At 38.7% G+C, this 18,568-nt stretch overlaps 1 protein-coding gene across 1 annotated transcript in view; it reads right to left on the reverse strand.

The window, feature by feature from the left end:
- BUB1 (BUB1 mitotic checkpoint serine/threonine kinase) overlaps nucleotides 1-18,568 on the reverse strand; it is a 44,379-nt gene that overhangs the window by 19,423 nt on the left and 6,388 nt on the right. Inside the window, exons 5-15 of the mRNA XM_045979410.1 lie at nucleotides 17,579-17,622; nucleotides 16,881-16,981; nucleotides 14,903-14,955; nucleotides 14,625-14,809; nucleotides 13,129-13,280; nucleotides 8,474-8,733; nucleotides 6,204-6,262; nucleotides 4,787-4,915; nucleotides 4,581-4,691; nucleotides 3,555-3,654; nucleotides 2,454-2,535 (exon numbers count right to left, since the gene is read on the reverse strand). Of these exons, the coding sequence (XP_045835366.1) occupies nucleotides 2,454-2,535; nucleotides 3,555-3,654; nucleotides 4,581-4,691; nucleotides 4,787-4,915; nucleotides 6,204-6,262; nucleotides 8,474-8,733; nucleotides 13,129-13,280; nucleotides 14,625-14,809; nucleotides 14,903-14,955; nucleotides 16,881-16,981; nucleotides 17,579-17,622 (1,276 nt within the window). The remainder of the gene's footprint in view (nucleotides 1-2,453; nucleotides 2,536-3,554; nucleotides 3,655-4,580; nucleotides 4,692-4,786; nucleotides 4,916-6,203; nucleotides 6,263-8,473; nucleotides 8,734-13,128; nucleotides 13,281-14,624; nucleotides 14,810-14,902; nucleotides 14,956-16,880; nucleotides 16,982-17,578; nucleotides 17,623-18,568) is intronic.

The raw sequence follows: 18,568 nt of genomic DNA on the forward strand, positions 1-18,568 counted from the left end.
GGTTCTGTTCTTCTCCCCAGAAGTGGGACACTTCATCTTTAACACAACCCAGTGCAGTCACACTGTATTCAAGGGTCGCATTTTATTTTTCAGGTTTTACTCATTTTAACTTGAAAAGTCTAGACTTACAGAGTCATGAAGACCGTGCAGAGTACCCACGTACACTTTGTCAGACTCCCTCTGACGGTAACACCTTATGGAATCCTGGTGCATTTTTAACTACTAAATAATCCTACCAACTCTGGACGCTGCTTGGATTTCATCCTTTTCCCATTCAGGTCCTTTCCCTATTTCATGCCCCCGTCCCGGATGCCACATTGATTTAGTCATCACGTCTCACTGGGTCTTCTTGGACCTGGGCCAGCTGATTGGTCTGTCCCAGTCTTTCTCACAAAGACATTTTTGAATACTAGTCAGGAGCTGTGTGGAAAGTCTCTCCCATTTAGGGTTAAATTTTGGCCTTTTCTCATGTTTAGACTGGGGTTATAGATTTTGGGGAAGAATATCAGGGGTATAGCTCCCTTCATTAGATCACATTAGAAGAGACAAGATATCATCACAACTTATTGCTGATGAGGTTAACCAAGCACCTGGTGGAGGTGGTATCTGCCAGGTTTCTCCTCTGGAAGGGAACTATTTTTCTCATTCCCAACCCTTAATTGTCAGAAGCAGGGGATAGTATAGCCTATACTCGAAAGGAGATAAACTGAGATCCATCTCCTGAGAGAGGGCTATCAAAGAATTTGTGGACAGATGTTAAAACAACTACAGTAATAATTTGGGTGAGATACTACAAGGTCATACAAATATTCTTTTTCTTTTTAAAGTTTCACTTACTAATTTTAGTATTCCCTGTGGAGTTTGCCTAGAATAATGATTACTGTGGTGTTCTAAGGGCACTTTTCTATTATCACTCATTCCTTCCACATTTATTTTCTGCAAGGTAATAAATTATGTTCTTCTGTAAGGAAGGTTTATTTTGTCCTCTCTCCCATTTGTTTATATAAATAAGAATATTTATTTTATTTCTTGGGTTATAATCCAATACTACCTTATTCTACTTATTTTCTTGTTCGAATTATAACAGGTTTGGCCAGGGGCTTGCTTATTCAGGGTTGCCTCCTGAATTTGTTATGCTATCTTTTTTTTTTTGAAAACACTTCCTTACTTTCTGACACCACAGGATGCTATAGGTTCATCTTGTAATTTCCTTTTTTTTTTAATTTTAAAGATTTTTATTTATTCATTTGATAGACAGAGATCACAAGTAGGCAGAGAGGCAGGCAGAGAGAGAGAGGAAGAGAAGCAGGCTCCCTGCCGAGCAGAGAGCCCGACGCGGGGCTCGATCCCAGACCCTGAGATCATGACCTGAGCTGAAGGCAGAGGCTTAACCCACTGAGCCACCCAGGTGCCCCGTAATTTCCTTTTTTAACCCCAGAATAAGCTATTTCTCCAGAAACTCAATGGTAAAGTTTTAGAGTCTATACACAAAGACAGAAACTGCTAAGTCAGAATTACGCTTGGCAAAACTCTTCAGTTCCCAATAAAATGCCACCCATGGTTTTTATATATGGTGCAAAGTTTTTACATAGCCACCCTATCTCTTCCAACTCTGGAAGAAAAATTGGCTGTTGGTTTCTTCAGGTGGATGCAGGATAAAGCAATTGGCGTGTCCAAAGGGACAAGAGACAAAAAAAATCACCCTGGCTTTTTCGGTCAAAACGTATCTGGTTGAATAGTTCAGTGAAATGCATCTATTAATTGATGCACTGTATCTGAAATTCAGTCCATTATTTGGAAGTTTTTGAGAATGTCAAAAAGTTCATCTGAAGGATTAGTGAGCTGTCTGTTAATTTATTAAGAAGAATCCACTATGGAACTTAAATTATGAACCAGGGTGTAGCAGAGCTCTTCAGCACTAATCTCTGACCCATCCCAGTCAGAGGACCAAGCTGGGGTGAGTGGAGAGAAAGCACACCACACGGTAACACTCAGGGCTAGAGGGGAAGCTGCCCACTGGCTGGACACAATGGCTGCCATGACAGAAGAATGCTGTGGGCCGGCCAATTGCTGACACTCGTCTGCTGAGTTATGCTGATGGACCAGTCCAGTGTAATTCAGACTTTGTGAGTTTTCTAATATTCCATTATAGGCCTCGCTTCTTGAGTTGAGGAAAATATATCCCCCACTCGTTCCTCCTGCCACAAGGAAAGGTTCTTTGAAGGCCAGGATCCTATCACTTTTCAGTTTCTACATCTATCACAGTGTGTGATACATAATAGATACTCGAATAATTGTAGAATAATGTTCCCCCAAACCCACTCTTCACATAACATTGTATTTTTCAGCACAATTTTACATATACTATCTCATTTGATTGGCATATCACTTGGTTAAATGAAGAGGAGAGAGTTGTAAGACCCATTTCATGGATGAAGCAGTGATTTACCTACATTGGGTTTTGAAGGAAATCTGCTTATAGAGCGTTCTCCAAAGGTCCTGGCTCCTGCAGGTTTATTTTTAGGCTGCGGTAATCTACGGAAAGATTTATAAAATTTTAAGTTATAAAATACACTAAAGGAAATACTAATATTTAAATGAGACTACTAGAAACATTCTCCACTTATCCTATCTAATTAGTTAACATTTATATACACATTCCTTACTTTTACAGTAATTGTAGGAAAACTGAGTACAAATAGAATTAACTTGACTATGTATATAAAAACAGATTTACAGCAACTTAATGGAGGGTGGAAAAATACAAAATCACTACTACACTGAGTTATAAATTTTAGGAATAAGAAAAGAGGTAGGGCCATGGCCGATAGCATATCATGGATGCCATACATTTTATTTCTGATCTCTAGGACTAGGTTTAGCTATGGAATTTCCCTCTGAGAGCTGGTCAGACTGTTTCCTCTCTGCTTCAATATGAATTTCTTCTATGCCATGATATTAATTCGTACTGACATCTTTCTTTCCATGGTTTAAACTGCAAGCTGAAAATTCCTGGGGCTACCTACACTACTCCCACATCTGGCTCCCTAAGGTAATGTTTTTCAGCTTAAAACATCTCTCTGCAGCATGACCCAATATAAGTCACTTCCTTTTTCTGTATCAGGCGCGCAAATAAAAACAGCAGGTACAGATACCTGTACTGGTAAATTCATTCACCCCTAATACGATTTCAAACCCATGGAATTCCTCAGTTCTCTCATCCTTTGTAACCACACTGTTTTCCTGGCAACACAGGTTTTGCTGTGTGGGAGGTCTGCTTTCCTCTAACTCCTGTGTGATAATGTAGATCTGGAGGAGGACTTGAGCAACAGCCTTCCCATCACACAGTTAAAAGGCTTACCAGTGGCAGAATTGGTCCTGGGACCCAGACCATTCGGGCAGCTGGCCACATTTTCCTACTACCTTGAGTCCCAGAGGAAGCTCTGCAGCATTGCCTGCCAACCTGCCATATCTCTTCTAACACTGGAGGAAACACTGGCTGGTTATTTCTTCAGGAAGACAGGGGGTGAAGCAATAACTCAATGATTCTTTACCCATAATTTTCTTTGTTTCCATCTTCAAACACAGGAAAAGCAGATGTCAAAGATGAGATAATCTTATTGACTCCCCAAGCCCCAGAAGACCTTGCATTTTCTGCATTGGAGTGAAAAGTAGAATTTCATTGTTGTATTAGGAAAAAAACCACTATACTTGATGCTAAACTTCCCCTACAAATGAGAAAATGAAATAACAGCTTACAGAAAAGAACTGATACATTTTTCAGGTACTAGGTAATAAATTCCTTTGCAGTGAGTTGAAGTGACCTAACCACGGTCACAGGGTTTAACTCTCAAGCCTCTAGGTCTTGAGTTCCTGCCACACACGAAGTCCAGTGTTCATCATTCTCCTAAAACACTGCTCTTGTCACCTGACTCACTGAAAAAAGCTCTATTTTGGCCTTATTTCCCATTTCCTGTAAGAAAAAATTAACCTGTTAACTTTATATTCCAATGCCTCCCGAGTCTAATGATCCTATTTATCTTTATCATGATCTCTCTGGCTTCCAGCATAAAACCGGAGACTCTAAACAGATGTGGGTTCCACCCATGCCAGTCCTCTACTGGGCAAAGCACAAGTCACACCTCAAGTGTTCAGGTCTTCCTGGCCGTCCCCTACGTACCAGGATACTGTCCTTCTGTAGCACTTATTCTTTCTTTCTTTCTTTTTTTTTTAAAGATTTTATTTATTTGACAGAGAGAGAGATAACAAGAGAGGGAACATAAGTGGGGGGAGTGAGAGAGAGGGAGGCAGGCTTCAGCTGAGCAGAGAGCCCAAAGTGGGCCTCGACCCCAGGACCCTGGGATTATGACCTGAGCCAAAGGGGGATGCTTAATGGCTGAGCCATCCAGGCGCCCCTTAGCACTTATTTTTAAGAAACAAATCTATGACATACTGAATACCTTTTCAAACACGGTCGTATTTTTTTAATCCTTGATATTTCCTGTGGCAACCACCCGCAATGCCTGCACTTAGTAGCATTTAAATAAATTATTACTTTGAATAAATAAATAAATAATTACTTTGAAACTGGGCCTCAAAAGCATCTTCATTTTGGTCTAAAGATGGCCATTCATCTTTGTCATCAGAAATATCAGGAAGTGTAGGAGCCTGAAACATATTCATGATGAAACCTTAAAAGAATAAAGAGAGTCACTGTAAACATGATTGCAAAAGCGCTTTCATTAATTTGTTGCCAGATGCTAAACATTCAAACCAAAGGCTTTACCTAATGCTTCCTTTGTGTGCACGGTGGGTGATGGCTGCACTCTGGATGGGGTTGCCTGAACCATTCCCAGTGACGTGTTTGGAGTTGTGTGAAAAGAGCCTGTGTTAATGACCTTATGTGTTTCAGATCCTATGGGGAAAAAAAAACATTACTAGTAGAGGACTCAGAAATTAAAAAGGCATGCAAATTAAGAGACTTAATTACAATGAAAATGTTTTATTATTGCTGATAATTATCTCTAAGGACTTCTGTTATTACTGCGGTTACATCGCTTTCATTTTTATTTTTATAACAATAGCCCCACGAGGTAGGTAAGGTAGAATCCTTTTATAGAAAAGGAAATCAAAGTTCAAAGAGATTAAGTGGTTTGGTCTAAGATCATTATCAAATTAGCAGGCTGTCATAAATAGCACCCTTCACTCCACTATATCCCCAGAAATACATGTTAATAATAGTCACACCGCGAATCTTAAGACTGGCTTTCCATGTTATTCAGCTGGAATCCAGAAAAAGGCAAACAAGTCCCCACAAAACCCAGGCCCTGTCCACTCAGACCTCATCTTCCTCCTTCTTTGATTCACTCCAGCTGCCTGGGCCTCTTCACTGTGTTTAGACGCCTTTCAGACGAGTCCCACCTCGGGGCTCTGCACTCGTTCTTCCCTTCGCCTAAAACAGGTGGGCCAAGCTAGCTTCACGGGTGGCTCCCACCTTCAAGACTTTATCCAAAATATCACTTTCCTTGGGAGCAGCTTTCCTGGTCACCTCTGAAACTTCAATCCCCTTCCCCCTGACTTTCTTTTCCCCTCTGCTTGGGTGGGGATTTTGTGCTTTCTGTTCCTGACTGCATTCTTCACTGCCTAGAACGGTGCCTGGCGTTTAGCAAGCGTGCGGGAAGTGTTGGTCAAAGGCAGGGAAAGCCAGCTGTTCCAAGCAGCTTGGCTGACCACTGAATAGTCACTGAAGAGGAAGCCAAAGTCACATGGGGGGAATGAGGGCACAATCCATGTATCTTATTTTGTTCACAGAACTTACCTTTAATGCAAATGCCTCTAACAAAGTAGTACCTAAGAGAAGCAGAAGACTCCTAATTAAACTTGTAACCTCCTTTCCTACTTACTTCACAATACGTTAGAGATGACTCTTGCTTTTGGTAAAGCTGCTGAGAAATGTAATAAAAAAGGTTTCACAAATCAAGTTTCCAAAGGATTCTAGTTACTAAGATGTGACTAGGAAGTGGATTTCTACCTTTACTTGAGATAGTCTGGGGCTTATCTAACCCCTAAATTCTAAGAATAGGAAAGCAAACACCCAAGTTCACACAAGTCTTCATGAGCCACAGACACCAACAGATCTCTCAGTGACCTGCAGGAGTCTGGGCAAACAGGTCAGAAACAAATTTATTATAATTAAACATTACCTTCTTTTATCTCGGCTTCACTCTGTGGCTTGACATCATGAGTAGTTTTAGTCACACATCTGAAAGAGAACTCTCTTGAGACACACTAACTCTCCAAAAAGAAGAGTAAAACAGTCAGCAATTACAAGCCTATTCTTAAAATACAGGTGGAAGTGTTTGGGTCTATAGTATAAGCAAATAAAATGTTTTATTATTTTCTTTCATTCATAGCCGTAAAGGCCAGGTACTACATGTTTGCTAGACGCGGCGAGCCTGTATTTTAACATCATGATGATCATTCCTGTATGTGGTAGGGCAGGATAATGACCTCTGATTCAGATGATTCCCATTTATTACATAGGCTCAAGGACTACTCACACCCAAGTCCCGGTCTAGGTGCCCAAAGCAGCTAGCCCGAGTCATGTTATGGGAAGCACTGGGGTGTTTTAAATGCATGGGCCACCTCTGGTTTGACGAGCCAGGAGCCACAGAGCATGGTTCTTCAGATTTTTTTTTTTTTTTTAAAGATTTTATTTATTTATTTGGCAGACAGAGATCACAAGTAGGCAGAGAGACAGGCAGAGAGAGAGGAGGAAGCCGACTCCCTGCTGAGCAGAGGGCCAGATGCGGGGCTTGATGCCAGGATCATGACCTGAGCTGAAGGCAGAGGCTTTAACCTACTAAGCCACCCAGGTGCCCCGGTTCTTCAGATTTTAAGGGTTATCAGGAAACTTTAAAAATGGTGCATAAGACATTTATATCAGTTTGGTTTTTGTTTTTAAAGTCCAGGAATGATATTGGATCTCATCTGTCAATTTAACATTGTTAGCATTCCCTCAGCAGGGACTATGTTAGGAGGTAAAGTAAAAAGTACAATACACTTAATTTTACAAATCCCCACCCAACTGTCTTAAAAACATGAGTTTTTCTTTGAGATTCCAGACAAAGTCACCTTTTCTCTGCCATGTTAAGCTAGTCAGAGTACCAAGGGTGTCCATTTGGTCCCTTGACTGAGCTAGGGTCAAGGTCCATCCGAGATGCTTCGGACTGAGATCTGAACATTCATTGGGTTAAAGAGTTTCACAGTTTTATAGGGATATCTGTGTCTGGCTCCTCTACCCTCATGACTCCCATCTCTGGGGGCGATTGGACACTCAACATCTCTTTGGGCCTGTCACTGCTCTCTTGTTTTTATTATTTTATAATTGTATTAGCAATGAAGAACTAATGAAGTCATAGCCCCCAATGACGCAAGAGTTCTTTTTTAACATACACACAGGAGGACACAGGACAAGGGTCTGAACTATTATCTTAATGTGAGTGAAAAAGCATTTTCAATCTTATTTCCAAGAAAAATCATTGCTATAATTTAATCTTGGATACTGAGAAGAACCAGTACTTATGAGCCATAATCTATGCTAAGGAGTTTAGCCCAAGGGGAGGGTGCAAGGTACACCGGAGCTCTCATTTTTTCTAACGGAACAATAAAATTGCTCTATGTAAAGAGAGCGTGCCAAAGTCACTGCAGATAAAAATTTAAACAAAGCAAGTTACTGTGACATTAATTTGAATTTCTGAAATCTAGGAAAATCCCACCAACTTGGGGGAAAAAAACCTCCACAGCAGCATACAGATATGACTTTGGCATATCGTGGAATGGATATTCATCCCAGATTGCTGCTGGTGAAGACAGGATTATGAGAACACATGTCAAGAAACTATCTGGATGGTAACCATCACTCCATATATTTAGTCAAAGCCTGCAAGAAAGGCTGAAATTTTGGTTCAACAGGTGTATATTTTCCAGTTACAAAAAAATTGTTGTGTTTCGTTGTACTGAAAATTTTTAATTCTAGGGAGAAGTATGAAATGAAATAAATCCCCTAAAAGAAAAATAGAGTAATAAGTGAAAGATTTGGGGCTATTTTGGTAACTTGGTTTTTCAACAACATGCCCATCTAAAAATTATTTTAAAAAGAGGAGTCGGGGCGCCTGGGTGGCTCAGTGGATTAAGCCGCTGCCTTCGGCTCAGGTCATGATCTCAGGGTCCTGGGATCGAGCCCCGCATCGGGCTCTCTGCTCCGCGGGGAGCCTGCTTCCTCCTCTCTCTCTGCCTACTTGTGATCTCTCTCTCTGTCAAATAAATAAATAAAATCTAAAAAAAAAAAAAAAAAAAGAGGAGTCATTCCTTTTTTTTTTTTTTTACACACCTTTCTTGACACTGCAAAACCTGTAAAAAGCTGTGAGTACCCTTCATGTCACTATCCTCTCTAACATTACCTATGCATTACCTGTCATGTTTTCTGGTCACTGCAAACATGGAGTCTGTCCCTGGCTGGGCTGCCAAAGGACCAGGAGGAGATACACTCTGAATGATGGCCGGGGACACCAAAGTGGCAGTGACAGCATTTGCCATAGGAGGAATAACAGGAGTTGTCTCTCTGGGTTTCTCTCCCATGTTCTTTGAGGTTTGATGATTGATGGCTGGAAGAGACGGGGCTCTCAGGTCCTCCTGGGAGCTTACACTTGGTCCCATACATGCTGGATTAACCTTTCATGTTAAGCAAACAAACAAAAACACCACAAACAAACAACAAACAAAAAACAATTAAGTCCAGAATATTACTAATTAGGCACCACAGCTTTTCAAAGAATGGCATCTGTCTTCTTCAGTAGCTTCCTTTCCCCCTGAGGCATCCCCATCCCCCATCTGGTATTCTGAAACAAACAACCAGCAACAACAAAGACCACTTTCCGGATGGATGCTTTTGTAGCTTTTTAACCATAGAGAGAACTGGCAGCTCATACTTCTAACCGCTGAAATAACCAACCCCTACAGTTTTATCAGTATTTAAGAACTATCTTATTTCTCTTAATTTTGAGAGAGGGCCGACAAATCAAGGTCATCAAATGCTCAAAGTGGTATACCTTCCATTAAAATACACCTGGTAGCCATTTTCTCTCGAATGAATAGGAAATATGAATATAAATTGCAATAAAAGCTGCCATAAAATCACAGCTCACAATGGGAAGGTTAACAAGCTCTTTTAAAACTTTTGCTCTTTTACTCACATGTACTCAGAGTGTAACTATATACTCTTATGTTAAAAAGTTAAAGGATACAAGAGTTAATTCTTCAGCATAAAAAAGTATTCTCACAAATTGTTAAGAACACCACCAAATATCTAGGGCAAGAATAATTCTTTCACAAACAAATGGACAAAATATAAAAAGTTCATCTGCACTAGTCACCAAAAAAAGTAATTAGAAATGACCTATACCATTTTCTATCTAACAAACTAAAAGATTAAAAAGAATCATAATTGGGCGCCTGGGTGGCTCAGTGGGTTAAGCCGCTGCCTTCGGCTCAGGTCATGATCTCAGGGTCCTGGGATCGAGTCCCATATCGGGCTCTCTGCTCAGCAGCGAGCCTGCTTCCCTCTCTCTCTCTCTGCCTGCCTCTCTGTCTACTTGTGACCTCTCTCTGTCAAATAAATAAATAAAATCTTTAAAAAAAAAAAAAAAAAAAAAAAAAAAAGAATCATAATCAATTCTGAGGAAATATTTTGAAAAAGAACAATCAGACTTCCTATACCAGATCTCAAAACTTATGACAAAGGTATGGCATATATACAATATGGAATGATCATGAAGAAACTGATCTTGTATATTAGGATGCAATAAAAGAAGTTTTTCATCAATGGGGAAAGGCTGAGTTGCTCAATGAATGATTTAGGGGCAACTGGAAGCACATTTGGGAAATACATCCTTGTGCTATCACAACACAAAAATAAGTTCCATACAGAGAGGCTTTCGGTTACAGACAATGGCTTGAACATGTGCTTTATCATTTACTCCCTCCAAAACCTCATCAAAAGGACAAGAAAGAAATTCCGACACCTGAAACAGCAGAGGAGAAAGCTAATCCATGGAAAAGTTCAGACATTTAGATACAACTCAGAATGAAAGTGAAAGTGGAGCCACAAGCAGGAACACCAAAAAAATTCTGGGGGAACAGGATTTCCCTCTAGAACATTGTGCCCAGCCAATTTATCACCCATGTGTAAGGGTAGAAGAAAGATGCTTTTAGAAATGCAAGAGAGTTCAAAAAATTAATCTTTCGTACGTGGTTTAAGAAAAAAAAAAGCTCTTTGGGGGTTACTTGGGTCACTCAGTTGGTGAAGCTTCTGCCTTTGGCTCGGTTCATGATCTCAGGGTTCTGGGACTGAGTCCCACATCAGGCTCCTTGCTCAGCAGGGAGCCTGCTTCTCCCTCCCCCTGTGTCCTCCTCCCTGCTTGTGCTCTTTCTCTGTCTCAAATAAATAAATAAATAATTTTTTTAAAGAAGAAAAATACTTAACAATCCCCTGTAGAAAAATGAACAAAGTCCATCAAAGGCAATTAAGAAAAAAGACAGCCACTAAATGTATTGTTAAAAATCCACATTCACCTGTGATTAGAAAAAACACATCAGACAGTTGAAAATATTTAGGATAGCTAATGTTAGCCAAGTGTATACAAGGAAACACATACTTTTATTCATTACTATGTGTATAAAATGGTAAATTTTTGGAGGGCAGATGGGCAGTATTTTAAGTGCACAAACTTCAGCAGCAATTCTACTTTTCTGTATCTTTCCTAGAGAAATAATGTCATATGTACAAGAATGCTGACTGCAGCATGGTTTGTAATAGTTTCCAAATGATACAGGCCCTCCCTAAAAGGTATGACAGAAGACTGTGTTGTTATTAAAGTGAGTTAGACCTCTATGTAATAACTAGGAGAAATCTGCAAGATGGGTTAGGCAGCAAAAGCAGAAAATAAGTCTTATTTATACAGAAACTTCAATTGTAAAAATATTTATGTGTTCATGCACAGTAAATTCTGGAAAAACACAAAATACAACAGTTAGCAGTAAGAGAGGGCATTCATTTATATACATGTAACATATATATATATATATATACACATATAACTATATACACACATGCATATATACAGACATCTTTCCATTGCTTTTATAAAATCAAATGTTCATGAATTTTTATGATTTTCAAAAAATTTAAGAAATTAAGGTATTACTAGATAGTAATGTACCAGAATGAAACTGGACCACTTTCTAACATCATACACAAAAATAGACTCAAAATGGATTAAAGACCTAAATGTGGACTTAAAACCATAAAAGTCCTAGAATGGAACATAGGCAGTAATTTCTCTGACATTGGTCTTGGCAACATTTTTCTAGATATGTCTCCTGAGGCAAGGGAAACAAAAGCAAAAATAAACTGTTGGGACTATATCATAATAAAAAGTTTGCACAGCAAAGGAAACCATTACAAAACAAAAAGGCAACCTACTGGGAGAGGGTATCTGCAAATAATAATAACTAATAAGGGGTTAATATTCAAAATAGATAAAGAACTTATATAACACCAGAAAAACCAAACAATTGGATTAAAAAATGGATAAAAGATCAGCATAGCCATTTTTCAGAGAAAACATACAGGTGGCCAGCAGACACATGAGAAAATGCTCAACATCACTTATCATCAGGGACATGGAAATCAAAAATACAATCAAATATCACTTCATACCTGTCAGAATGGCTAGTATCAAAAAGAGAAGAGATTGCAAGTATTGGCAAGGATGTGGAGAAAAGGAAACCCTCATGCACTGTTGGTGGGAATGCAAATTAGTGCAGCCACCAGGTTAAACAGTATGGAGGTTCCTCAAAAGATTAAAAATAGAAATACTATACGGTTCAGTTAATCCCACTATTGGGTATTTATCTAAAGAAAACAAAAACACTAATTTCATACACACACACAGACTGGAATGTTAGGCAGTCTTAAAAAAGGATCAGATCATGTCATTTGCAACAACATAGATGGACAAAGAGGGTACTATGCTAAGTAAAATGAGTCAGATTGAGAAAGACAAATACCATATAATTTCACTCATATGTGTAATTTAAAAACCAAAATGAATGGATAAACAAAAAAAAAAGCAGAATCAGACCTATAAATACAGAGAACAAACTTATGGTTGCTATGGTGACAGACGGTAGCTACTCTTGTGGTGAACATAGCATAACATGCAGAGAAATTGAATCATTATGTTGCACACCTGAAACTAATGTAATGTGGGTCAACCATATTCAAATTAAAAAAAACATGGAAGAGAAAGAAAAAAGATATATGCCTGGCATACATCAGGAAGTGAGACAAATGCAGCATGTCCTTCTAAGAACAAAGGAGCAAGAAAACTTTTCGGGTGATGTGTATGTTGACTATCTTGATTGTGAAGATAGTTTTACGAGTGTATGTGCATGGCAGACCTTAGTAAATTTATACTTTAGTTACGTGTAATTTACTGTATTTCACTTATACTTCTATAAAGCTCCTAAATAAAAAGAAAAAATCTAAAAAAAGAAGAAATTAAGGTGCTTATATCTTCACTGTATCCTATATCACAGTTAGACATATACTATGTGAAAATTTAAGCACCATTATGTAGCTTAAATTTATTCTCAATCTACTTCATTCATTAAGTAATTTTAATACATGAGTCTAACAATCTCATCACTTCTCCCCCTCTTCCAAAATGAAACAATGGCAAACAAGATATATCTAGATGATGAATTAATAATTATATTCAAACTCTCATTATATAATAGTTACTGTGCAAAAGATTTTTGAAAGACCACATATGTGAATACATAAAAAATAGGGATACACACATAAAAACATACATAATCTGTAATTCCTTTTTCCCATTTTACATTTTGAACACCTTTCTGTGTCCAATTGTAAAAATTTGGAATGCTAGTAGCTACATTAACATCAGAATTAAGTACAAAAACATGGTCCAGGAAGGAGCAAGTTATCAACAGAAACCAGTGTCACTAGGCATGGGAAGCACTCAGAGAAAAGCACACACATACCTCGGACCTTTCCTGGAAAACAGGCAAGTTCTCCTGGGATGTCTCCACCACCTGATGCAACTTCTTATGAAGTTCATCCATCTTCTGTTTTAACAGTTGTTCTTCGAAAGCATTTGCTTCTTTTCTTTTCATATAATGTCTATCTTCATTCACTTAGGAAAGAGAATATGGTTGCCATGCAAAGTTTAAATTCAGGTCATCAGAGGAATACACAAAACAAGTGAAAGTTTATTTTTCAGATGGCAATTTTTTTGATAGTCTTTTCCATGTGTTTTAGCTTATTAGAACTGAAAGATGTATCACCTCTTAATTGTAATTTTTACCTGCCTTCAGTATGATTACTTATAGGTTCAGGGCAGGTAGGTTATAAAAATCTACATATTGATCAATAAAAATATTTGGCAATTGCATATCACTTCTAAAACAGTCGTGATCCTGCAAATCGTTTGAAAATAGAACACTTGTTAAGAGATCTAAGTCTTGGGGCGCCTGGGTGGCTCAGTGGGCTTAAGCCTCTGCCTTTCGCTCAGGTCGTGATCCCAGGGTCCTGGGATCGAGCCCCGTGTTGGGCTCTCTGCTTGGCAGGGAGCCTGCTTCCTCCTCTCTATCTGCCTGCCTCTCTGCCTACTTGTGATCTCTGTCTGTCAAATAAATAAATAAAATCTTAAAAAAAAAAAAAAAAAAAGAGATCTAAAGTCTTTAGGTGCTTTCTAAGAAGAAACAGGAGTCGAATGCCCTGCATGGCAGTTAGTCCCACCTGCAGTGATTGTTTAATGTGACCACATCAAATGCAGATCAAATCCTCTGGCTTAGATCTTAGGTCACAGTGTAGGAAAGAAAAATGCGTCTGTGCATGACACACACCAGCCCTCCTTGAGTGTTAACTGCCTATTCTCTCAGTTGTCGAACAAATGAGAAATGTTAAACCAAAAAAGGCCGACAGAGCAGCTACTGTTCACATGGGTTAGATGGTGTAAGTGTTCCGATCGATCAAAAGTTCGCTTCCCTCTCTCATTTCCACATTGTTACTGCGGAGACACGTGCAGATGTCAGTAGTAATATTCATGGTTTTCCCATGAGGAGCAAAACGTGACCTGCTAGATAGCCATAAATGACAGGGCACTCTGATCAGAGGATCCCACCTCAATTACTCCTTTCTCAACTCCGGTTCCTGACTTAATCCTTTTACAGCACAAATGACTGAAGTTCAAACCCATACAGGTAATATTTACAAGCTTAAGCCATCACTAAAAGTGAAGGCAACATTGGTCTATCTACTTGATCTATGCCAGTGCTGTTTCAACTCTAAGCCTCACTGTCAAGACATCAGTTGAGTTCCTGGACACATGTGGCTGCCACACTTGTATTTAACAAAGATTTCTAGAGATCTTTTTACAGATTCAGCTTAGTCAATCACCTGTTTAAAAAGATAGTTTACTCAAAGGTTATTATTTTCAGTGACATAAGAGTATCTCAGATCGTAAGAGTGCAAGTACCCCACTGTTCATGCTTTCTCCGTTGATTGTATTTCTGGGCTCTCAGCTCTTCAAAGGAAAATTCTGATTCTCCGCGAATAAGCTTCTCCTTGCAATACATGACAACCTGCTGAACGTCAGCTCTGGCTGCTGAAGATGCTTGTGCAGAATATTCTGATTTAGAAATCACAATCACCCTTTGTTCCCTATAAGGGGGAAAAATGTATTATTTACCGCAGTGTACAAAAACAGCTCTCGAAGGAAACTGAGTAAGAGATTACTGCACAGGTTATACTTGCTTTTTCGACTCTTTATCACAAGCTGAAGATACTACCCCAGAAACTTCTGAACCCTAAAAAGACAAAAAAGGAATGTAAGTATTCACTTAACTGAAAAGAAACTGTCACCCAAAGTATTCCACAAAACAGTATGAAAGCACTGGAGCGGCTTCTTCATCAACCAGATTTATTTATTTTATATTTTTAAAAGATTTTATTTATCTATTCATTTGAGGGAAAGAAAGAGCATGAGCAAGGGAGCACAGCAGGAGGGGCAAAGAGAGAGGATCCCAAGTAGACTCTGCTGAGGCCGGAGCCTGACATCTCAGGACCCTGAGATCAAGACTTGAACTAGAACCAGAAGTCAGTCACTCAACTGACCAAGTCACTCAGGCGCCCCAATTATCAACTAGATTCATATATGTTCTTTAAAATTATGATTAATTTAATTATAATCAATTAATTATATCATTAACTATTAATTATTAATCTTATGACTTTTGTAACCAAAAGTCCATTAAGAGTGATTTAAGAAAATTTCTCCTTGGGGGCGGGGGATAGAGGGGTGGCTCAGTCAGTTAAGCATCTGACCCTTGATTTTGGCTCAGGTCATGATCTCAAGGTTGTGAGAGAGAGCCCTATGTCAGGCTCCACAATGGGCATGGAGCCTCCTTAAAAGTCTTTCTCCCTCTCCCTCTGTCCCTGGCCCCCAACACCTATGGAAAAATTTCTACTTAGTAGTAGAGATAATTGATAGACTCTAATTGATAGACTAGGAGCTGGGCCAGAGTACCTATGTGTTATGGGATTAATGTTCTAAAATTCTACATTAATAAAAGAAACATAAAAATTTCCTTCTGGTCCTAATGTATCCTCAGGAGTTCCCAATGTTGGCACTCACTCACTAAACAAACATTTATTAAATCTCGTAGATGCCATACCCTGAGCTAGGTTCTGGAAATGTGACCATAAATAAGGCCATTTCTGCTATCTAAAAGTTTACATAGTTGGGGCAATAGAAAGCAATGAGATTGGCAAATGTGTAGAATGTAAAATGAGATAGTCTGAGTATCTGTCAGAGAGAGAAATGCATATTCCATGTCTAGGAATGTGTGACATTAATAAAACTCGTACATGTGCACTAAGAACAGAAGCACTACCATTGGATTTAGCTGGAAGGGGGTCCTAAACAAGCTGAAAGAGCAACTGTACCAGGAAGAGGACAGATGCTGGAAAACAAGGCCGAGGGAAGCAAAGACTTGAGCAGCAGAGATCTCAACAGGGCAAAGTCTCAAGGAGGATGAAGGACAAGTACAAGTGTAAGACCATTTTTCCCAACTATGATGGCAGGGAGGGTGCAACTATATTTATTGGTTAGTGGCAGAAAATTGACAGACGTCATCTAATGGCTTTTGTTGTCTCATGAAAGTGCCATTTTTGCCAGCTCCCGAAGGAGAGGTTAAAGACCACTGGGTCCCAAGTTTGAGGGAAGTGAAGAGGAGTTTAAAATCACTTTCATGAGGCAGTAGAGAGTGAAAGAGTATACAGAGGAAATACGTACAACATAAAGAGTGAACCAGGAAACTGGAAACATAATTTCTGGGGAGGAGGAAAGCCCTGGTTGAGGTGAATAGGCACCATCATTCCAACATCCTAAGTGTTTAAGCAGGGCTCGGGAACCTCCAGGTGGGTATTACCCAATGTAGGGGGGATGCCTGATCTGTGTGAGGGAGGCTGGTAGACAAAGGAGGAGAGCAGCTGTTGGGGAGGAAGTGAAGACAGGTTATATAGGGGGGCCCCTAAGTCAGATAAACATGGGAAGTGAAGGCCAGACGGTAAGTTATTTAAATTTAATATCAGAGGTGAGCAGTGGTAGATGATGACACGTAGGTGACAGAGAGGTTAGTCGTCAGAGAAGGTCAAACAAATGAGAAAGGCAGCTGGATGGCTGTTCAAAGCCAATACCAGTTCCCACACAACCCACGAATATTATTATTACCTGATTCTTAGACATGTAGACTGAGTTATTTCCTGGATTTGATTTTGAAGTCATCATTTGGTTTAAAATCTGAGCATTATGGAGAGGTTCTGAGGTTCTAGCTATGGGAGGAAAAGAAGATGAAATAAAGAGAAAAAAGGATAAAACCATATTAAGAAAATTATTATAAATACATCCCCCTGGTCTTTTAATAAGTAGCATAAGAAATAAATCAACTCATTGACCACTGTCTCAGAAAATGTAACTAAAACTCTTTTTAGATACGAGGAATATGATAGAGATAATTTAAACGAAAGGATGGGATAGTTGATGCTTATTGCTGAAATGTAATTTTTATCTCCAAAGAATAATGACATTTCTTCAAAAGTTGCATTAAACACACTTGACTCAACTCAGAATAGATGGTCTCTAGAATAAGTCTTATCCTCTATTTTGGGCAATTTTAATTTTTTAAGTCCTAAAAATATAAAGAAATCAAGTTTTCTTAGGGGTTTGCTCTTTTAATTTGCTTTAAAATAGCTCTGCTCTCCAGGGATTTTTTTCTAGGCATTATTACCAGGCTGCCTTCCCCATTATCTAAGACAATACAATTAATAAATATTGGATGAATTTTTTTTTTTTGTGTGGGGGAAAAAAGGCCATGCAAATCAGAGATTACATTATTAATAACTCAGACATTTTAGAAAGCATTATTTTACCTTGAGTTGGCAAATGCGTTTCAGTGAGGCGTGCCTGGAATAACCTGAATGACAGGAGTGAAAGCGTCAATATAGATTACAAACTTAGTTTAAATCTGTATTAAAGCAAAAACTAAACTAAATCTCGCTATCTGGATCGATCTCAACCTATCAAGACAGCTTATCACAAGCTAGTGAAGACTGAGATCAAGAGAGAATATCAAGCTGAATTTTAGAATTGCTTCAAAATTTAAAAAAAAAAAAATTCTGGGATTTTCTTCATATCTAATATACTACATTAGAAAAACTCCCCCATCTGCTTGGTTTATGTCAGTATTTCTCAAACTCACATAACAGATGTACCCTTTACCTCTGTATATCAAGTCTGCAAATTTACACCATGGGCTTCTTGAGCTCCCTATCTTAGGCATTCTACACACCTGGAACATAATGAACATAATATTTCGAAGAAAGAAGTCCAAAACTTAGACCACCACTCCAAAATGCAGACATATTAATGTCCATGCCATGAGAATTTTTAAAAATGTCATTTCATGACACCTTTGCACACCATCTCACTTGTCATGTAATATGCAACTTCTCAACCTGACATTTTTGGGTGATGTAAGCAAGAGTGTATAGTATAAAGAGACTAAAAGATGTATAACCAAATCTTGTGACTCTTAATTCAAACAAACCAACAGTTAAAAAAAAACAAACAAACCCACAATGTTTTACATGATGAGGAAGGACTGAAAATTAGAGGATATTAAGGAATTATAATTAAAATTTGTTAGGTGTGAAAATGGCATAAGTTCTGTTAAAAAAAATCACTTTGTAAAGATGTTTATATGTGTTTGGGGTAAAATATTTTGCTGTCTTGGATTTGCCTTAAATCTTCAGCATAACAAAAATATGAACAAATGTTAGCATATGTGCTGCCGAGGCGAGCTCATGAAAAAATGTTAATAATTATTTAAAAGTAGGTGATAGGTAAATGAGAGATTCATT

The sequence above is a fragment of the Meles meles genome, chromosome 15 (assembly GCF_922984935.1).
Source record: "Meles meles chromosome 15, mMelMel3.1 paternal haplotype, whole genome shotgun sequence".
NCBI classification, from domain to species: Eukaryota; Metazoa; Chordata; class Mammalia; order Carnivora; family Mustelidae; genus Meles; species Meles meles.